Source organism: Anarrhichthys ocellatus, unplaced genomic scaffold, assembly GCF_004355925.1.
Source record: "Anarrhichthys ocellatus isolate YVR2014 unplaced genomic scaffold, GSC_Weel_1.0 scaffold6, whole genome shotgun sequence".
Classification (NCBI taxonomy): Eukaryota; Metazoa; Chordata; class Actinopteri; order Perciformes; family Anarhichadidae; genus Anarrhichthys; species Anarrhichthys ocellatus.
Window position 1 is genome coordinate 13,088,133 of NW_022280036.1, and position 21,446 is coordinate 13,109,578.

The 21,446-nt window shown below is 43.7% G+C and overlaps 5 protein-coding genes and 1 pseudogene across 6 annotated transcripts in view; 3 read left to right on the forward strand and 3 right to left on the reverse strand.

Annotated features, from left to right (window-relative positions):
* The window catches only part of ercc5 (excision repair cross-complementation group 5), a 7,614-nt gene extending 990 nt beyond the window's left edge, over positions 1 to 6,624 (reverse strand). The window contains exons 1-13 of the mRNA XM_031846526.1: positions 5,830 to 6,624; positions 5,494 to 5,669; positions 5,261 to 5,376; positions 5,002 to 5,103; positions 4,791 to 4,851; positions 4,318 to 4,461; positions 4,019 to 4,229; positions 2,753 to 3,700; positions 2,368 to 2,660; positions 1,935 to 2,054; positions 1,375 to 1,588; positions 604 to 748; positions 66 to 266 (exon numbers count right to left, since the gene is read on the reverse strand). Coding sequence (XP_031702386.1) covers positions 66 to 266; positions 604 to 748; positions 1,375 to 1,588; positions 1,935 to 2,054; positions 2,368 to 2,660; positions 2,753 to 3,700; positions 4,019 to 4,229; positions 4,318 to 4,461; positions 4,791 to 4,851; positions 5,002 to 5,103; positions 5,261 to 5,376; positions 5,494 to 5,669; positions 5,830 to 5,917 — 2,819 coding nt within the window. The 5' untranslated portion in view covers positions 5,918 to 6,624. The remainder of the gene's footprint in view (positions 1 to 65; positions 267 to 603; positions 749 to 1,374; positions 1,589 to 1,934; positions 2,055 to 2,367; positions 2,661 to 2,752; positions 3,701 to 4,018; positions 4,230 to 4,317; positions 4,462 to 4,790; positions 4,852 to 5,001; positions 5,104 to 5,260; positions 5,377 to 5,493; positions 5,670 to 5,829) is intronic.
* On the forward strand, positions 6,162 to 11,065 carry blzf1 (basic leucine zipper nuclear factor 1). 2 transcript variants are annotated; one of them, XM_031846530.1, is made up of 7 exons: positions 6,162 to 6,652; positions 6,901 to 7,028; positions 7,417 to 7,868; positions 8,061 to 8,260; positions 8,485 to 8,613; positions 9,547 to 9,772; positions 9,871 to 11,065. In XM_031846530.1, the coding sequence occupies exons 2-7, from the start codon at positions 7,010 to 7,012 to the stop codon at positions 10,054 to 10,056; spliced, it is 1,212 nt and encodes a 403-aa protein (XP_031702390.1). In that variant the 5' UTR covers positions 6,162 to 6,652; positions 6,901 to 7,009; the 3' UTR covers positions 10,057 to 11,065. The 2 variants fall into 2 exon arrangements, with proteins under 2 accessions (XP_031702390.1, XP_031702388.1); XM_031846528.1 differs by having other exon boundaries at positions 6,943 to 7,028.
* trmt10c (tRNA methyltransferase 10C, mitochondrial RNase P subunit) lies at positions 10,148 to 13,068 on the reverse strand. The gene has a single exon (XM_031846527.1). The coding sequence runs from the start codon at positions 12,825 to 12,827 to the stop codon at positions 11,256 to 11,258; it is 1,572 nt and encodes a 523-aa protein (XP_031702387.1). The 5' UTR covers positions 12,828 to 13,068; the 3' UTR covers positions 10,148 to 11,255.
* A 266-nt stretch (positions 13,069 to 13,334) lies between these two features.
* On the forward strand, positions 13,335 to 16,063 carry txnl4b (thioredoxin-like 4B). Its single transcript, XM_031846825.1, has 3 exons — positions 13,335 to 13,523; positions 13,623 to 13,774; positions 14,238 to 16,063. Exons 1-3 carry the CDS (start codon positions 13,392 to 13,394, stop codon positions 14,401 to 14,403), a joined length of 450 nt encoding a protein of 149 aa, XP_031702685.1. The 5' UTR covers positions 13,335 to 13,391; the 3' UTR covers positions 14,404 to 16,063.
* LOC116383187 (tyrosinase-like) lies at positions 14,601 to 21,186 on the reverse strand. Its single transcript, XM_031846824.1, has 5 exons — positions 20,583 to 21,186; positions 17,757 to 19,014; positions 17,465 to 17,675; positions 17,189 to 17,330; positions 14,601 to 15,560 (listed from the first exon to the last, which is right to left on the reverse strand). Exons 2-5 carry the CDS (start codon positions 18,534 to 18,536, stop codon positions 15,347 to 15,349), a joined length of 1,347 nt encoding a protein of 448 aa, XP_031702684.1. The 5' UTR covers positions 18,537 to 19,014; positions 20,583 to 21,186; the 3' UTR covers positions 14,601 to 15,346.
* On the forward strand, positions 18,535 to 21,186 carry LOC116382924 (F-box/LRR-repeat protein 3-like; annotated as a pseudogene).
* Positions 21,187 to 21,446: the final 260 nt, after the last annotated feature.

A 21,446-nucleotide genomic window follows, 5' to 3' on the forward strand; every position in this document is an offset into this window, starting at 1 on the left:
ACACACACACACACACACACACACACACACACACACACACACACACAAATACATAGAAAGGATATTCTTTGATCATGTCGAGTTGTGGGCGTCCCCAGCTGAAGAAGTTGTCCGACTGGTCCACGGCAGGTTGCAGGTAAGCCTGAGCAACTGCAGGGTTGGGGAACCCAGGATACAGTTTCACGTCTCTTAATTTTTTCTTAACCTTCGTATCCCGAGGATCAGCCACCAGCCGCTTTTTATCTTGAACCTCTGACCACCATTCACTAGAGGAAACAAACAATAACCAGGCAAATCAACCTAATTATTATTATCATTATTTATCTAGTTCAGTTAAAACACACAGGCAGATATAAACACTTATATAAAACTTTAAATGGAGAGTAAATGATTAATAAATTGGCTTTAACAATGAGTTCATTTTGCCTGTTTTTGACAGTCACAATAGAGAGAGACTAGAGGAATTAAGTGTGAAAGATTCAAATTTGTGAAAAAGAGGGAAAGAAATATATGACCAAGAACCGTTATTAACACCTACTTTAAGAAAAATCCACTAACTTTTGAATAACCTGGACCGGTTAACTCAAACCCTGAAACACACACCTGAACTGTGTGAGTGGCTCCAGGCCTGACCCGGGGAACTCATTCAGTATCTCCATGCCGGTCACGTATCCAACCCCCGGCACGCCTTCTGTGTAGTCACTTCCCAGCAGGTAAGCCAGGTTTATCAGTTTAGTCCTGTCCAGACCTGAGACACAGACAGAGGTTGGATTGGAGACAGAGAATAAAAAAAGGACAAGAAGATGGGGGAAGAGAAGTAAAAGCTTGTGCTGACAGTCCATCACAACACAAGCACCTGTCTCTGATAAATGCAATATAAGCTCAGCGGATTAGCGCAGCCATTTGTTATCCAAGCACAATTTCAACACCTTGCCCTTTCATCTCAGCAGGCCACTAAACAGCACAATAGCACCATCTGTTGTTGCACATAAAAGTCATAAAAAGATATATTACAGTATATATTATATTATTAAAATAATCCAATGTCATATTTGTCTGTGGTTTGTTTTGTTTTTACATTAAACAGGATATTAAGGCGTGACCTGCTTTGACTGAAAGTTGAACCTAATGAATTTGCATAATGCATCTCAAGGTTTGATGAGTTTCTGACTAAAATATATATATATTTAGTTTGTGTATTTTGCATCTTCAATCAACATGGAGAGGGCATTTACTCTCTCATGTGATCTCTTAGACTCAAACATTGAAACTAATACCAATTCAACAATCAAATAAAAACAAAACGGACAAGAGGAGATGAATCATGAAACACGTCTTAATACTTGATAAGGACACATGACAGGAAGCACCGACCCAGCTGGTTCTGCAGGTCACTGTACTGGTAGTGTTCAACATATTTGTTCTGGCTGAAGAAGTTCCTGTAGACGTGTCTCCCTCCAAACAGCCACACGTCGGAGTCGTCCGTGATGGTCCCGTGTGTGTGGTCGGTGCGGTCGAGTGCTGCACACTGAGCCTCGGCCTCCATCGGCGCCACCAGGAACGGCACACCAAACAGTCGCAGCAGCTCCTGGGATCAAAGAGGGAAATAGTCATTACTCTCAAACCCCACCCCCCCCAATCCCCCAAAACAAACACGACACCAATCTCCTAAATTGACAGACACATAAACATACAGCAAAGATTAGGAAGTTATCCTGACTGCAGATGAATCCTCCGGGCCGGCTTTGCGTCTTCTCCAAGTTGTCTCATCTCATGCATGTGTATTTATATTTTGCATTATATTTATTTTTTACGATTTACAGTAGTGATTTTTCGATAGAGGCTCGTACATTTCTTAAGGTTAGGTGTGCGGGTGGAGTGCCTGTGTGGTTTTGAATGTGTCCGTGTGTGATTTTACTGTGTCTTCGGTTCACCTGGCTCTCCAGGTGCATCTGCCCAGTGACGGTGTTCGCCATCCTCTCCTGCTGCTGTTTCAGCTCCGTCAGGCTGCTCTGCTCCACCTGCAGAGAGCTCTCCAGAGCCTCCAGCTCATCCTGCGGCACAACACACACACACACACACACACACACACACACACACACACACACACACACACACACACACAATGCATCAGCCCTGCCTTATACACATTAAACTGCTACACAGCTCAGCCTAAAGCGCATCATTTAAAAAACATCTGCATTTCTGCTTAGCCGTGCTGCAGCGCGATGCAGTGTGAAGTGAAAGGTTAGATGGATCATTTAACTCCTGAGGCTACATTCTTAATAAATCTAATAAATTAAAAACAGTTATTAGCATTGAAGTTAAAATCTTGTTTGTCTAAACCATCCTGACAGGAATGCTCACCATGTCCAAGTGTTCCCATTCATTTATTGCTGGAGTTGTGCTGAACTCCGTCTCTATTCCATCCTTTAACTCTGTCTCCTCAGTCTGTCTCTTTTTGTCTTCTTCTTCTTCCTCCTCTAAAGAATCAGCAGCTGGACTGCCGGGAAGCTTTTTCAAGCCTTCCTCTGGTTTTTCTTCCTGCTTGGTCTCATCTTTACGGCCCTCACCTGGAGATCCTTTCTTTCCAACCATCACAAGTGTATCCTCTGCACTCTCCTCTTTAAATTCTTTGTCCGACACCTCGACGAAGCTCTCTGGGAAAACATAAAAGAAGCACTTTTTGTTATTGTCAGCAGGTTTAAGAAGTTATGAATGAGTGTGATCTTTCACCCGACTATTACTGTACCTTCTGACTCGCTCTCCTCGCTGCCCTCCGACTTCATATCTTCTCCGGTCCTCTCCTCCAGAGCTTCAATCACCTCGTTACTCCTCTGCTTTAATGGCGCAGGATGCATTTTAGTCTCTTCACTGGGAGGTTTCCCACATAGCTGAGCAGAGAGATTGGTGGGTAATGTGTTTTGATTGAAAGCAGCTGCACCTAACTCTGTGATCAGCTCTTCTTCTTTCTCCATCTGTCCTCTACTTCCCAGCCTTACGTCCTCTGTCAACTGTCTTCTCTTTGTCTCCTTTTCTGACTCCATCTCTCTCTCGTGAGGTTTCTGCAGCGCCGCAAAGCGAAGAGCTTCATTTCTCTGACCAATCATGGCCTCCGTCTCACCTTCAGAACTCCCAGCGAACAAAACATCTTTCACGTGTAAACTTTGGTTCCCCTTAAAATCTGATTTTTCATGAGGCATAGAGTTCACACCATCAGGTTCTCCCTCTTCCTCCGAGCTGCTGACGACCACTTGTGGCACAGGACGGGGAATATTGGCCCGTATTTTGGTGGGTGAGCTGCTGATTAGAGTCCTGTGTTCAGCAGCGCCGTCATCGTCGTCGTCGTCGTCTTCCTCGGCTAGAGCTCGTTGGATTGCCAGCAGGGTACGAGGAGACGCGCTACCATCCTTCTTTTCCTGGTCCACCGTCTCCTCCTCTGAGCTGTCGTTCATCGCAGCCCGGATCGCATTGAGTGTACGAGGCGAGGGTGGTGAAGTGTCTCCCTGATTCGGTTTTGACACAGAAGGTTTGGAGTCTTCTGAGGAGGGACCCGCCACTTCTGCCTTTTCCTCACAAGCAGGACGCCACAGGGGCTCAGGTCTGTCTGGTGCTCGTCTGGTGCCGCCTGCAAAGGAGATCCCGGACCAGGCTGCCGCTGCCGGTCGGCTCTCGGGGGCAGCCTCGCTCTTTTTGGAGCCTGCGTAGGAAAAGCAGAGTGGTGTTTCCAATATGACAAAGGATACAGTCTCTTATCAATGAAGATAACCATAGATTTAAATATGGCACCAAATACGGTTGAGATGAGTAACCTATCACACTGAATTAGTGTGCTTTACTAAATATCAAAGTGGCACTGTGTAATAATGCAGTTATGAGCAGTAACTATTTTGGAAACGCTTCCTTTTTGATGATGCGTTCAAGAATCAGGACAACTGATAGTTTAGACTTTTCCTGTAAAAAAAAACTGAAAACCTGTCCTTTGGCTGAGTAAACACACCATCATAGCCTCCCTCACCTTTAATAAGGATATAGTGGGAATAGTCCTCTGAGACCAGCCGGTGTGTCTCTACGCTGCGAGTCTGCTCGTCCCCGTCCTGTTGGCAGAGCTGTGGCGCGCTGCCGGCGCTCCGCTGGCTCATCTCTTTCTCCACACCATGCAGACGCTGGTTCAGCTGGTTCCTCTGCAGCAGGCCGGCCAACTGGTACTGTGAGAAGTCTCCTGAACGCTAAGAGGAAGTGAAGAGGAGTCTGTGTTGAAGAGCAGGAGATGAGTATGTGCATGTGTGTGTGTGTGTGTGTGTGAATGAACAGTACCTCTGGGGGTTTGTGGTACATGGTCCGGCGTCTTTTGGAAAACTCTTTCATGTCTTTGAGTATCTCATGTTTCATTTCAGGAGGCAGGCTGGCAAACTCCTCTGAGTTGATGTCCACTGAGTTGGGGTCTTCATACAATTCTCCCTGAGACACAGTGAGCAGCCGACCAACATAAGAACATGGGAATAATGAGAGGATTTTTTGGATGTGACTCCAAATACTTTCTGAAGGTACTGACACATTTTATGAAACAATCGAGACAATGTGATGGCCAAAGAGAGGCCTTCACTCAGCAAAAAACCTTTATTGTACTAAAGCTAGGACGAGACCCGGATCCAACATTAACCGAGCAATATTTAAACATTATTAAAAACCAAAATACCATCAATAATCGCTCTAATAAACTATTTGAAGCTATATCTTTGGTGGTGGTGCTATTCAATGTTACTCTCCCGTGCACGTGATAACTTTACCTGATACATGTGATAACCATCATCCGTCTCCTCCAACTCTTTCTCTTCCTCCTCCTCTGAACTGAATAAATAAAACACATTAAAATGATTAAAGTACCAGTATTATCGGCAAAACAACTGTATAAAAAAAACATTTTGCAGAGTGCTTCTTCATGCACAGATATTCCGACTGAATTACAACAATGACAAGCGAGTAGTAACCGTCCCACACCTGCTTTTGTCCTTCTCCTCTGCAGCTGGCAGGGCTGGTAGAACATAAATGTCGTCAACCTCATCTCTCCTCACAGTGGAGAGGCTGGGTAGAGGATCCTTACTGTGACAGGGGAAACAATAAATACTTCAGACAAAGGAGATTGAAATGTCTCTACTAAGATAATAGACAGTTCATTGTGTAGGGAGAGAAAGAGAGGAGAAACATGGCATTTATTTCTTGGCCATCCATCCACTTGCACACTGCCCTTGTCCCTGACCTGCGGTCCCCAAGTGCAGCTTTGATAGCCTGTCTCTTCAGGAATGTCTTCAGAAGCTTCTCATTGGTCTGTTTGGACTCCCGGGTCAACTCCTCTTTCCTCTGCCTCCTCACAGCCTGCAGGAGAGCCACAGCCGCGTATGATCAAATGACAGAATACGTGGGAATCGCGTGCATTTTGGAAGAAAAATATCCAAAAACGATCGACACAAGACATTTTTTCGTTGGACGTACCAGAGTCTGTTTCTTCAGCAGCGGTGCGTCCCCATCAAACACGAAGATCGGCCTGATGCGGAAGAAGAGCAGCTTACAGAGGCGGTGGAAGAGGGTGAGGAGGTGGGCGTTCTGGACACTGTTGCCGTCGCGGTCCCTCACACCCTTCACTGCCTGGTTCAGCCATATGCTGATGTCTGGAGGTGTCCGGCTAAGGTTAACGCTATGGCTTAACACAATCAGTTAATACAGTCATCAATACATATGAGAGAGAGAGACGTGAAGGTATACAGTGATGGAACCCTGCTCAAACAATGACAGACATATAGAAAGATCACAATCAAGTCAAGAGGATACCAACGGCCAGGATCTTTCCCTCCAGAGTCTCGGGGTTGATGGGTTTCCCTGTACTCTCCAGCAGCCTCCAGAGTCCATGCACTCCCATGATAACTATTGTCCAAAACGCCTCCGAAATAATAATGTGAGAATCAAAAACTGAAACACGACAAGTTACCTGTGCATGACTAATCCGAGCGTTTTTATTGAATGAACGCCGAAATTACTGAGGTGATTAAAGAAGAAAGTGCACTGTAGCGACACTTTTCACCGTTTGTTGTAACGCTATTTTTTGTCCGTAGAGCATTAATTGACGACGCATGAAGGTTCCGCATTATTTACTTCGGGACATATTTAGCTGTTACACCACCAGCTTCGGGCAGCATCCCTTTACCTGATCTTCAATCGGTTTCACAGTTAGTTGCTGTATATATCAATGATACGAAGTCATGTAAAGCAACACAGCGACGGATTGGAGATCAGTTTTGTGTTGAGTGGACAGGACGGACAGCTTATTTATTCAATTTAATTTCCTGGATTTAGTCTGTCAGGTTTTCTTGTCTGACGCTGCTGTCGCTTCAACCAAATGTCCATATTATAGACTGTCGGGGTGAATGTTGAACCAACGACTTTGGGTAATGATCCGGCTTTAGTTTTAGTTTGCAAACGAGCTTTAGTTTGCAAACGAGGAGGCGTTCCTTGACCGGAAGTGTTGCCTGAAACACCAAACCCAGGGTGAAAATCACTACCTCCTCCTCAAAGGCCAACTGTGTCCGGTGTCAAAATAAACAGCTTGCTGCTGCTTACACGAATTAATCGAGGAGGTTCAATCCATTGTTACCCGGTATGTTATCTAACAATCTGTCTGAATCCCCAAATCCGATCCCAGATCTTACTACTGGGACGTGTCGTTCTGTGTAGCAAGCAGCTATCACGATAGCGTTACTTCAACTTTGGATTGTTAAATTCCCGTTAAAGCTGGTCGGCTAACAGCTAAGCTAACAAGTTAGCTTACGCGCTAAATTAGCTACCGTTATCAGTACCTCAGCTGTTCAGCGTGACCTTTGACCAGCGGCCCTCTTTGCTCTACAGATTTTAACAACAAATCACTCTCTCTTCTGTCAACTGCCATAGATGACGACGAGTCACCTGGGTTTCACCTGAACTACAGACTTCCTTCTCGGCTAACACCACCTCCACCATGACTGCTGATGTGAGAGGTAACGTTGAGGATTGGTTTGTTTTGTTGGAACTAGTTTCTGCTCATCCAGCTTGCACAATAAAAGACGATGTTCTGGAAATTATGGTGTAACCTTCTAGTACTTGACACAACAGACACATTTAGTTAAGTACCCTAAAATGTATTGAGGTTCAATACCCAGCGCTACATGCTGCTAGAGAGGGTTAGTGGCTACACCGTGGTGTCTATTTGACACCTTGGAGTCTTTGTTTGCCATTGGCCAATTAACTGTTGCATGTGCAATACAACAGGGCGTTTATGGGAATATTCACACCTGCATTAAGAGCAATCCTCTTTGTTATTGTCTCAGTCAGGACACGTTTTTTTTCAGTGCAAAGTGTAAACTTGGCTTTGTTTATTTCGCCCAGGCTCTGCCCGTGTGCCTGTCCGAGGAGCTGGCGATGGCATGGAAACTGAAAAACCACCCAGTGCCATTCTGGAGGTCAATACAGATGCGCCGCCACCGGGTCCGTCTACAGTTCCCCTCCTGAAGGTGGCTAGCCCTAAACGTAGCCCCAAATCTATGCGGCCTGCTCCCCAGCCTCCCGGGGTGCTCTACCTGGGCAAGTTGAGTCGAGAGGCCTGCACGGAGGTGGAAGCTGTGAGGATCATCATCCCCCGCTCCGCTATTAGCCGGCGCACCCGTACAGGGCCCGCTGAGGGCAAAGGGGAGGCCGGGCAGCAGGCTGAGGGGCAGGGCTCTCCCCCGCTGCCTCTGGTGGAGGACTGGAGAGGACAGCTGGAGAAGCTGGAGAACTCTGAGCGCAGGCTGCTGCAGGATAAGGAAGGCCTTTCCAATCAGCTCCGTGTGCAGACGGAGGTAAGAAATGAATTTCAATGTTTCATGTAAAATGTCTTGAGTTCATAGTTCCGTATAGTTAATACGATATAATCATGCTCCTTATTTCTCTTATGGTGGACTTCAGCGATGAAGTGCTTTCAAGTGAATATAAAGGAAAACATTATTTCTTCAGCTGTGAAAAGAATTGGGTGTTTATTTCCGTGTTGCCAGGTAAACCGCGAGCTAAAGAAGCTGCTGGTGGCGTCGGTGGGTGATGACCTTCAGTACCACTTTGAGCGTCTGTCGCGGGAGAAGAACCATCTGATTCTGGAGAACGAGGCTCTTGGCCGGAGTCTGGCACACACTGCGGAGCAGCTGGAGCGAAGGAGTATCCAGTGTGACGTCTGGAGGAGCAAGTTCCTGGCCAGCAGGTTTGAAATATAGTAAATGAAATTAAAAAAATGACAAATAAGAAAATGTTCCTATCAGCCTGCAAGCATATGTCAGGGACATTTTAACATTGTATGAGGAGGACAAACAAAAATAAGATTAAATTACAATTATTAATAATATGATTATTCTTCTATGAACAATAAGAAGTGACATTTAACATTGTCATGCTGAATAAACACTTGCATCAATGTTGACTATCCAGAGTCATGGCAGAGGAGTTGACGAATGCCAGAGCTGCTCTGCAGAGACAGACCAGAGAGGCACAGGGAGCAATTCAAGACCTGCTGTTGGAGAGAGAAGAGTTCTCCAGTCACATGGTGCTCACTCACAGGTAACATACAGTGTATTCATAATTACTAAATTAAGGGAATGATTCATTATACTAGCTTGCAATTTAAAAATCCCGATGAAGACACAAACTCTGTTAAGTTCAACATGCCAGGACGAACTGCAGGGAAATGCTGCCCCAGATAAATAAGAAAGCTGTTGCTCCACTTAATGGCATTGCCTTTTGTTATATTTTAAGAAAGTAAGCATTTTCCTCTTGATGCCCACTGTATGGTGTATTTGTTTAAAAAAAAAAAAATGTGTAAAATACATACAAGACGTAGCTCTACTTGCTCAAACAAATAGACTCACACTGGCACAGCTTTGTAGTAAGAACACTTGACCAACAATTTGATGTTAATGTGGAATGAAATATATTTGCGCCTCTTATCACTTGTTAAGCTTCGTAAAGTAAACATTCAGGATTTCAGTCATTCTTATTCTATCAGCTCCTTAGTATTCATTTGCATTCACACGATTGCAGACAGTACATGGGTAGGTTTTTTAATTTTTTTATCAATGTAAGATATACTTTTATTTTGAAACATTTGTCGCATGAAATTATTTCGTTTTACTGAATTAAAAAATAAGTTATTCGAAAAATTCCACAAAGTTGCATTTAATATTAGATATGACGAGACGTAGACCCTTAACAACATTCTAGTTCACTTAGAGACGCCTGCATTAAGGAATTGACCATTTAGAGCAAATCAATAGAAAAAGTGTCGGCTTTTTGGAGGAGCTTTCCAAGAATCTGCGCAGATCCTGCTGCGAGAACTTATCCCACTGCATTACCATAAATGAGCTATAGAGATAGCTGTGTGAACTTTATATCTTAGCTGAGTCAAACATAAAGAAGCTTGAGCACATATGGTTCAAGGCTCACAGCTGAGCTACTGATACTTAAGTTTGTATGTTTATTTTTTTCTGTCGTCAGATCTCTGGAGCAGCTCCTGGTTTCTCTGCAGTGGGGCAGACAGAAGACGTACTACCCCAGTGCACAGCCCCTTAGCACAGGAGAGCTGGCAGCAGCCAATCACAAGCTAGCAGACGCCATCAACTCCCACCTGTTGGGAAACACCACCAGCAGCAGCGTGGTGAAGAGCAGCACTGCAACGCCTGAGCTGCTCTGCAGCACTCCGGCTGAGAAGATGGCCGAGAAGGTACGTGCTCCATACCCTTTGTGGAAATCTGACCATTTTTGAACATTTGTCATAAAATCCAGAGCTTCACAAATGTTTTTATCTGTGTTGTGTCCTAGGTGCTGAAGATTTTAGATCCGATTTCCTGTTCGGAAAACAAGGCAGACCCTCCGCTCAGTGACTCCGCCCCCTCAAGCTTTCTCGGCAGTAAGAAGAGCATCGGCAGGTTTCACCCATATACCCGCTACGAAAACATTACTTTTAACTGCTGCGAGCGCTGCACTGGAGACATCCTGGTGCTGTAGGGGGTCAAAGGGCAGCGAAACGCACCAATCTGACACTGGTGCGGCATCGGAGGTTAATTCAAATGACTCTGGAGATCATTGCTGTTGTGTGTTACGTGACTTCTTCGGTCGGCACCAAAAGTTAGCTGCTCCAGCAGACATCTTTTGTATCCGTAAGAGTCCTAAGAGTTGATTGTTGGATTTTCACAATTTCAGATGTTTTTAAATTGAATCAACCTGCTGTTTATTTTGCTCTTTAACTTGAAAAAAAAAAAAAAGCTAATAAGAAAATGGAGTTGTTTGTTCAGGGATGGTGATGTGAAAGTGATGGAAACAGAATGCATTTCAGAGCCGTTGCAGCCTGGTTTAAACTATGGAAAGGGTTATTTATTGCTGGGATGTGAGGTCAAAATACTGAGTCAGTATTACATGGTGGACAGACAGTTATGCTGTCTGCTTATTCATACTTGAACATTAGACTAGGGGGCAGCCCGTCCCTCCAAGAAGTTAACAAACTGATAAGGTAATTGAACAGTCACGACGCTGTTGTACTGCAGCTGTCGCCCAGATTTCTCAGTATGATGGTGCTATCATATTTATAAAAAACATTTATTGGTATATTTTGTCTAACGCATGCTGCGAAAGCGTACGTTCAATATCTTGGAAGTGGTTTCTCGGTACTACAATACTTATAGTGTACACAAACATCCAGTTACTTGCAAAGAGTTTAATTTTTGTGGTGACGCATTTTTTTGAAAATACAAATTCCAATAACATTTGATTCGTTTTCATTAAATCATGTCATTCATTTTGGGTGTTTTTTTTTTTTGTAATTTCTATTTCAAAAGTTGTTTTCAATACTTTTTTGTTTAAAACCAAGCTGCATAAATGTTTCGGTTTATTTCATCTGTATGGAAAAGTGTGAATTGATGACGGCGTAATTTACAGTGAAAATGCACCATAAAAATATTTATACACCTTTTGTTTTCCATGTCAGACCAAAATAAAGACCAAAAGAGTTTCTACCTTTTTTAAGATGTCTTGTTCTTTTCTTGTTTGTAACCCTGCATTGGACCTCAAAATAAAGCAGTCGGTAAGCACCAGTGACTACCGTATGACAACACTTTAATCACCGCTTGTCTCAGGTTTTGACATTTTCCTCAGACACCACTTGTAAACAGACATGTCCTTATTATCCCATGTTACAATTTGTGTTGACTCTACTCATTATCCCACCACATATTGCCTTTGCCTGCACCTTTTCTTCCCTCTATGTTGCTCTTAAATGATGTCCGTACTCTGGTTGCAGCTGGTTTGTTTTCTCTGTCACCGGGCAGTCCAGCCATTTTGCCTCTACCACTGAACCCAGACTCTTTAGGGGCTCTGGGAAGACTCTGGCCCTCATTTTTAAATGTCCTCTCACTGTTTCTTTCTCCAGATCTAAGCGGCCTGTCACCATCCCGTCCTGGTCCGTGATTTGTGACTCCCCTGCCTCTGTTGTTGCCGATCTCTCTCGGTGTCTGCTGTTGGTGGAAGCTGTCATACTTCCTCTTAGGCACGAACTTCAGCGCCTCCTCCCATTTCCCCGTCTCCTTGAGCGTGAGCATGATGCGGATCATCTGGTCCAGAGTCAGATTTTTGGCTCCCATCTCCCAGTGGAGGAACTCATCCAGCGGTAAACGGGCCGTGGCCAGATTCAGACGCTTGGCATTGGCCAACGACAGGCCTGACTGGATCGACCGGTCCACCAGAGCTCCAATGATGTAGACCTTGGAGTGGTCGTACGTGCGGAGAACGTTGGGGGAGTCTGCAGTGAGGTACACGAGCCGCTCCCGGGGGAACCGATCCACGTGCTGTCGGTCAGTGCTGGTGACCAACAGGCGGTCCCAGGCCTCTGCGCCATATCGTTTGACCAGCTCCTTCTTGTAGGCTCCGTCCGCCTGCAGGTTGCAGAAGTGGAGGTGGTAAGGCTCAGTGGCGCGCCGATTCCACCCTTCCACCTCCATCAGCTGGGACACTGTGTTCTCCAACTCCCGCCTGGCCATGTTTGAATCATAGCTCATGTCAAACACCAGTGGCTGACCGAACATCATAGCCTGGGCGCTCCTCCAGGCCAGGTGCTTGTCCAGGGAGCGCCCCCAGAACTGGAGGATCAACGTGCTTCTAAGTTCAGGTCCTCTCTCTTCCTCTGCGTCGCTGTCCAGTCCTCTTCTCTGCTCCATTGAGGCTTCCTTCTCCGTCTTCCTCTGCTGCTGCTTCTCCTTACGGGCCCGTTTGTGGCCCTCCTTGATGGCCAGGTACTTCAGGTACTTCTTCCTGGAGGACTTGGTGGTGAGCTCTGCCAGCGTCTGAACCTCGTCGTCGGTCATCTCTTGAGGTACAAGCTTCCCAGCTTGCTGCCACATTGCAACCAGATCGCGAGTGGCCTCCAGTGAAGAACCGCCCTTTACATCACCACCTGATTCTTTGAGGTTTTCATCCTCATCACTTGCTTCCTCATCCTCATCGCTTTGCCGTCTCTCTTCTATTGCCGCTTGGGCTCTCATTACAGATTTCCATTTGTCCAGATCTAGTGTCTGTACTTCCTTGGGGTTGTCTGTTTTGGGCTGGAGGGCATCTTTCCACACTGGGATGCCAGTACTGAAGAGACCAGCAGAAATGTGTGGCCGGTGACGACCGGTGCTGCTGACTACGAGAGAAGCTCCGACTTGCCTCTTGGTAACAAGGGATGCCAAAAAGAGACCGCCTCTCCAGAGTTCATAAAAACCCTGGTTCGTAAAGAGCCGTAACATCGCGATAAAATATATTAAACTGCAGTGAAAGTACTGAAGTACTACAAAGAGGAAATACAGACAGTCACTGGTGGACTGTCACTTTGTCTTTATGAATTTAAACGGAACAAAAAGTGTCATCAAAGCGGTTCTCTCCGTTTCCCACCGTCATGGAATTGTAACATCTGCATCTTGTGTCTTAGATATTGCTTCTTCCACTTGTCGCGACGTCCATGCTTGTACAAAAATGTAAGAGAAGGTCACGTTGTTCAAACGGTGTCACACTATAAAGTGTCGTAGTGAAACGCCACTACGTTGCATGCTACAGATTGTCTGGTTCTACATGTTTATTTAACGTTGGCTGACGATGACACGAGATTTTGGTCAACACAAATATATTTCTACTCACTACTGCTACTGTAATTCTTTGTGACAGGTCGATATAAATTACAACAACCATTTTTACACGACTGATAATTTCATATTGTTTCCAGACGGATTATTTTCCACAGCGTGGTACAGCATTTATGACGTAGCTTCCGCCTGTTAGCACAACAAGGGAAGCTAACTTTTGTAGCCTCGAAAATGAGTTTGTTTTTGCCAAAATTAGCGTGCAAAAAAGACATAGATGAAGTCATCAAAAGCGTAGCAGAAAAAGTCGTGGTTTTGCGGTTTGGGAGAGACGAAGACTCTGTTTGTCTCCAGCTCGATGAGATTGTAAGTAGGATCATGAATGCAAACAATCAAACGGCTGCTCAATGATAGTGCCACACGACTGTTTGGCTTTTCAAATGTGTCCATTTCTGTCTACCCTAGCTGTCAAAAACTGCCCATGACTTGAGCAACATGGCGTCCATCTACATCGTTGATGTGGATAAAGCTCCCATCTACACAAGATACTTCGACATCAGTTACATCCCCTCCACTGTTTTCTTTTTCAACGGACAACACATGAAAGTGGATTATGGGTGAGTGACCGGAGGTTACCGGTGCTGAACGTTGTCTGGTGTATGTTTGCGTACAATGTTATACGTACGAGTCTCCTCGTTTAGTTTAGCAATCGAGCTGAAATGGATGATTTCATCATCAATGAATTATTTTTCAATCTAGTAATCGTATATAAAATGTTAGATCATCACAATTTGCAGAGCCCGTTGACATCTTCAAATGTATTGGTTTGCCCCATAAACAGTCCAAAACCCTCAAATATTAAATTTATATACAAAAAAAAGACAGCTGAACAGTTCATTTATTATCGAAAAAGTTGTAGTTTCATTTTCTGTAGTGTTAAACGGCCATCACATTTCCCTCTATCCAACAGTCCACACCCCAGAGCTCCTGAGCAGCTGGTTTTGCACATTTACCACAACTACAACAGATGCACACACTGCAATAACAAAAGAGTCTGATTGACCTTATTTTCTCTCTCAGCTCTCCAGATCACACCAAGTTTGTTGGCAGCTTCAAGACCAAACAGGATTTCAAGGATCTGATTGAGGTCATATACCGAGGGGCCATGCGTGGGAAGATGATTGTCCAGAGTCCCATAGATCCTCGAAATATTCCCAAATATGATCTCCTCTACCATGGGATTTAAAATCATCTGTGCGGCCTTACGATCATAATGATTTCCCACTGAGCATCATCAACCACAGCTGATGAACTGAAAAACATATCTTTGATATTCAAGCAACTGTCTGAATAAGTGAATACAAGAGTAGGTTGGAAAGACTGAAATCCACACACACGTTAGACTTAAACTTTAAGAAATGACAAGGACACACAATGAAATGGGTTCTATTAATGTTCTCTTAGTCAAATTTATTAACAGCAGTACAAGCTTTATGAATGAAAAATACTTTGATTGTTCCATAATTTTTCATTGTGCTCTTAGCCATTCTCACGTCATGTTTGATAGAGAAGGTACGTTTTGATAAAATAGGTTCTGCTAATTTATTCTGATTTCATTTATGCCTTGTGAAAATGCAGTCATCTCGATGTTTCCCATGGAAAAGAGCTGTATTGTCAGCAGTGAGATACAATTCATTTATCCAATGTACATGCTCTGTTTTTTATAATAAACTTTTATATTTTATTATGTAGCATCATTAATCACAACCCTCAGAGCATCAGTTTAAATAAAACTGCCAACTGAGTGTAATTTCTGGACAATTAACTAAATAATCAATAAAACAAATTCATGAATTAATTAATAGTGAAATAAGTCGTAATTGCAACCCTCCATTATACAACACCACACCTGTCTAAATCTGAAGCTGTGCTGATATAAAATATCCGTCTTTGGTTGGTGGCCCATACTAGTGCTGGGCGATGATTGAATACTGTAATTTATCATCTTTCAATGGAAACATATTGTGAATAAATGATATATCACTATACCGTGATACACAATTACATTGTCCAAATCAATAACAAGTGCACACTGACTCAAATTTCTCAGAAAATTAGATTGTTTTCATCCCTTTGAATCTAAAGGTGTTCTTCCACGTTTAGAGTGGACTCTGTGCTGTCTCTTCTCCTTATCTTGCTGGTCTGCTCCCAGCTCCAGAGTGAGGGAGGCTGTGTTCCCTGTAACTGTAACCCAGGTCTTGGATGGGCTTGTTCCAGAAGTAGTCGTTGGTGCGTAGAGGGAAGAAGGGGGCCATGAAGGCCTTCGCTCTCTGGGCTGGAGTTACTTCATCACTGTCGGGGTAGGTAGCATTAGGGTGGTCCTTAAACCAATCCTCGAAAATCCTGATAACAATTCACACAACACAGAGCGTAATGTCACAATCCTTCATTAATCATTCTCATTAAAAAAAACTGAAAGTATTGAACTAAACTTAGCGTGATGTTGAGCACAGAACAATGTGGAAACCCAAAAAAAAGGAAGAGGGAATTCATACTAAGACACCTTACTCTGGAAGATACCCACACAATTTGTCTGACACAGACTCATGTAACCTTCAGCAGAACTTTGTAATGCATTTTTACACTGAGCAATGATTTTGTCCCCCGTCACTTCTTTCGTGGGATATTTTGTGGCCATTAAGGAATAAAGAAACAATTACAGCAGTCAATCAACTCTGCCGGAAGATGTTTTTAGATCTTCAACTTAAGTAAAAGTACAAACACCACAATGTGAAAATACTCCTCTACAAGTCGCTGTCCTGTGAGAACCACGTACCTCATAAAAGTCAACTTTTCACAGTGGCGGGCCGTGCATTTTATACTTGGGCCTTCTGTGCTGTCCTACTACACTTGAGCCATCTCCTAATAACCTAATTATGAGCCACAGCTATGGTTATTTGTTTCTATTGGTGTAATAATACACGTATTCGTATTAAACCATTTAAACAGCTAGGTAAAAAAAATAAAAAATCTACACCAAGCAAAACGCTAAAAATGTCATAAATTCTCTTACATATGTTTCAACCTGAACTCTTACTAAATACTAAGATCTGCCAGCTAGCTTTCTGTTTGACAAAAGTCACGCTGGCCCACTGACCAATCACGGCACACGTTAATGCAGACGTACTTAGCAGGCTACCTGGGTACCACTGGCACATCAAAGAATACACCCAACATGTCAAACTAAAGATCTGAGTGGTTGAAGACTATGACAATCAACAATATCGTCCCCATTCACTTAGACTGCAAAGGCTCTCTAGCGGGCACCGGGCCTCTCTCCTTACACAGAGACATAGGGGCTGAATCTGATTGGATAAAAGCTCTCCTTAAAACAAGCTGTGCTGGAAGCAGAGCAACAGAGGAAGACAGGAGCTGTGCAATGAGAAAATAAGCTAATGGGAAATAAAATTACAATACATGTAGTGTATTTATGAAATATTATTAAATTATAAAATAGCTATAACTTTGTGATTCTGTTTAGGCCAGCAGAGAAGGCTTAGCTGGCCCTGACGGCCAACCACTGAGTTTTCATGAGCTCAGAAAAACCCTGTTTTCAGCTTTGTGATGATGCATTTTCTAGATGATCCAAGAAGTTCTTTAGCTTCAGGAGGAGAATTTTCTCAAAACATAAAGGAACCTTCAGTTTATCACAAACATTCAAAGTCTCGAGATACATGGATTTCACTGCACAAGAAGGGTATCAAAAGTGTCGTGGAGTGAAAAGTACAACATTGTCTCTGAGATGTAGTAAAAGTATAAAGCTGCATAAAATGGAGATACTCAAGTAGGTAGAAGTACCTCAAATCTGTACTCAAATACAGTACTTGAGTAAATGTACTTAGCTAAATTCCACCACTGCCAATATCCCTTTTAATGCCCACACACGCATGTCAGTACTGGTTTCAAATAGACTTTTAAAAAAGGTGAACTTACCTTTAATTGAGCATTTAACCAAGAAATGCAACACCTACTTGTCAAGAAAGCTGTGAAGCACCAAAGATAAGGGGTCATTAGCTGCGGTAAACTCCTGAGTCACGGTGCCGAGCAAGTAGTGGTGCGCCAATTTGTGCATAGAAGTTTTCGAGTGCCGGGGATCATCGGGACTCTTATAACCTGGGAGGACAAAGTATTGCATTTTGAGTTTCCTCACAGAATTCTAACTTGCACAAATTATGTGTAGTTGAAATTGTTGTGTCAGAGATTTGATGTAAAAGTCACCAATAAGAAATATAACATATGAATTATACCTTCTAGCGTGTTCCTGAAGCTGTTGTTAGATGTTTTGTCATATGGAGGGGTGTCATAATCTGGTATTGCCAGAGTGTCTTCAACATCCTTGGTGGTTGGCAGTGTTTTGTACCTTGTATCTCTTCCAGGGTTGCGGATTAGATACTTAGGATCATTCTCATTAGAGGGGTCGCAGATTATACTAGCATCTCTACGAAAGAGACATGTGATCTGTGGAGAAAAGAAAGAGGAATACGTGATACAAGTCAGAAGAAGAAAAAGCACAGGAAAGGAACAAAAACGATATCTCACCGTCCAGTTTGAGAAGAGGGAAGCATTGTGTATACGACCATATTTGCCAACTGCCCCGAGGTACTTGTTGGTGCAGATGTTGCAGTGGTCGGTTCTGGTCCAGTCCCAGTATGGAATGTAGAAATCTTGATTCCCAGTGAGCTCCCTGATCTCTCTTTCAATAAAAAGTAAAAACAATCTGTGCCAGAAGACAAACGCAGGGCCCTGGTGTGCAGAATGAATGTCCTGAACCGGAATTGTCTTAGCTGCGTAGTCGTGCATCCATACGTACACATCATAGACAGTTGAGTTGTGAAACTCATAGTTACCCTCCACTGTTGTGTCATTGCTGCTAAGGATCATATACCGGCTGCTGTGGCTCTGTTTCGCCTGGTGCAGGCTCGACAAGAAGGTCTCCCTCTCAGAATCAGTCATATCGGTTATCTCTTTCCTCTCTATAACGTGCGGTTCCTCACACTGGGGTCCTCTAAAGCCTGGGAGGCACTGACTACAATCAAAGCCATCATAGTTTCCCAAGCACATACAAGCTGAATTAAAGAAGTAGCGATGCCATCCTACCCTGTAGTCCACTGGTCTTGACGGGTGTATTTGAGGAAGTTTTACACAGACTCCTCTCCCTAAACTAGAGCCACAAATAGAGCCATTGAAGAGGGGGCAACACGTACGGTCTTTTCTAGCCTCTGGTGTTGTACAGGGACGTGGAAACTGAGCTTCCACCTCTCCGGGGTTTGTCAGATAAAGCACAAGGACCAGCCAAAACCAGTGCAGCAACAGCAGCATGTCGGAGGAGATGGAGACAGATCACTGCCCAGTGAGGTCCACTAAACTTCCTTTTAAACAGTAAATTATGAAAGGCTTGTAGGTTGAGTTCTTTGGCCACGACCCAGATTTGATTCTGACCAGCAACCCATTGCTGCGTGTCGTAATGCTACAATATTTGAACAAGTGGCACATGGGGCATTTCTGTGACGTCTCTAAACAGCTGTATGTTTACACTGCTCTGTCTCTTAGACTGTGTTTTACATCACTGGACCAGCCAAAGAGGTTCATTGTGGTGGGAAAAATACAAATATAAACATATTTACATTTAAACATTCACATGATGGTATAAGGGAATAATTAAAGCCTTATTATTCAGTTTCATTATATTCTGTAAGAGCACAGAGAACACTACTGAGTAGACATTGAAATGAAAAATAAATGGCACGGCTGTGTCAACATTTGGTCGGTTGGTCAGTGTCCCGTGTGGCTCTGTTTCCTGGAAAAGAGAGCGAGAGAGAGCGAGAGAGAGCGAGAGAGAGAGAAGAAAAAAAGACGACAAATTAAACAACCTTGCATGTTGTATCCTGTAGACTTATTGATCACTTCTGTACAGCAGTCCTTTTCATGAGCAGCTCCCTGTTTGTATCACACATTGTACCCATCACTCATCAGGAGAAGGAAATTGTGTTTAGTTTTAATGAGTTTAAATGATGAAAAGAAGAGCAGTGTAGATGTCTGTGTTGGACCTTTAATTTCTTTCTAATAGGAGTAACCCAAAGTGTGACTGGGAGGTATAGGGTACAATAGGAAGGCACCATCACCCTGTGCTGTGCAGAATAAATGTTAATACAATTCTTGTCATGGCTGCACTGTGGTTACTATTGCCTCACAGCATGAGCGGCCCTTGGAGTTTGCAGTTTCACGTGTCAGCGTGGGTTTTCTCTGGATTCCTCCCAAAGTACAAAGACATGCAGCTGAAAATGTGCCTTTTGATAAAATAGGTTCTGCAAATTTATTCTGATTTTATTTATGTCTTGGTAAGCATCTTTCAAAAATCACACTTGCCCTATTTTCTTTTCTTCTCTTTATCTTGAAAGATAAATCATAAACAAAGTGGTGCGGCAGGTGGTTTGTTTTTTTAATTCATGCATCTACATCTCAAGGTAACCTGTGGAGTTGTGGATCACAAATGGTGCTTTGGAAGAACGTTGTGATGAATGGATTTCTGTTGTGTTTGTATCTTGTGTTTTACAAGCACATGCACAATGATGCACACACATCCAGACAAGGGTGATATGATGGCAGACATGTTTGCAAACTGCAGAGGGCAGCAAAGCAAATATATAACTGAACTAGATGGTAGTTGGTTGCTATGCCTGCATGTCAAATTGATTGATGTCTTGGTAAATAAAACTAGCACTTAGAGCTATGATGTGGGGATGACTAAATATTTTTCTCTTTCGCTCTGTTCAATAGTCTCACTTCCTCTCAGCGCTGACAGTGCTCTTTGTCAACTCCAAATCCTTGTCCTCCCTGAAGATTGATGACATACCTGAAAAATACCCCTCCCTCAAATTCCTGGTGGCCAATAACAGTGACACCCTCAAACTGCTGGAAATGAGCAGTTGCCCTTTTCTTTCACATGTAGGTGACAAATGGAAGGAATGGTGGCTATTAGGGAGGTGAAGGATAAATGATTGACTAATTATCGTTAAGAATTTGACTGATCAAGGTCAATTATAGCTGACGTTGTGACTTTCGTACATCTCGTACATCTCTGGAACACCAGCAATGTTTTCAGCAGCAGGACGCCAAATTTGAGAAGGAATGGTCGAAGTAAAATAAATAGAAAAGCACATTTATCAGCAATTTACAAAGAGAGCAAAAAATGACTTGGAAGATAATTCTAACAGCTTTGGAAGATAGAACAGTGTCGGCCGACATTGCTGAGCCTTAATTAGGTTGTGTAGATCTATAGTCTCCTAATTAGTTTTTCTTCTTATCCCAGGCATCCTTGGTGTGGCTAATCAGTGCCACGGCCTGAGAGAACTAGCGCTCAAATACCATTTGCTGAGTGATGAGTTTCTCAGTTCTCTCTCCTCCGAGAAGCACCTTCACCTCGACGTGGTTCGGAAAGAATCCTGGCCAACAGTTCCACACCATCAAGAAGAGCAGCTGGGACGCCATGGTGCGCCACTCTCCTAAATTTAATCTGGTCATGTAGCTACTTCTTCCACTGTGAGGGTGAATTTGGCCCATTCTTTCGCGATTAAGTTCCCGTCACGCATCTGTACTTCGGCCGCTCTGTCAGTAAAGACGTGCTGGGTCGCGTTGGGCTCACCTGCCCGCGTCTGATCGAGCTGGTGGTGTGTGCCAACGGGCTACGGCCGCTGGATGAGGAGCTGATCCGCGTCACCCGGCGCTGCACGCAGCCATCGGTTTGGGAGAGTGCGAAGTGTCCTGGAGCGTCTTCTGTGTGGCGACAGACTGACACAGCTATCCATCATGGAGGAGGTACTGGTTCCAGATCACCGCTCTGGGCTCGATGATATCCACTGGAAGGTGTCAAAGAATTTGGGTCGCGTCTGGTTCCCAGACACGATGCCTACCTGGTAGATCTACGGGACGAGATGTAAATTGTCTCCAGGTTTTTGTGAGTGTGTGTGTGTGTGTGTGTCGTGGTTTATTTTTGTTTTTTTTGGCGATGGCCCTCTTCTTTTTTTATCTTTGTTTTTGAGAAAGGCCCTTTCTCAGACACCTGTGTGTGTCTGTGTTTTTCTCCCTGAATACATGAAGAAATTGTACCTTGAGATTTGATGTGATGAAACGTGTAACATTGATTTCAAATCTGCCATGCCATTCTATTTATACACGTTTTATTTATATATATATATATATATATATATATATATATATATATATATATAT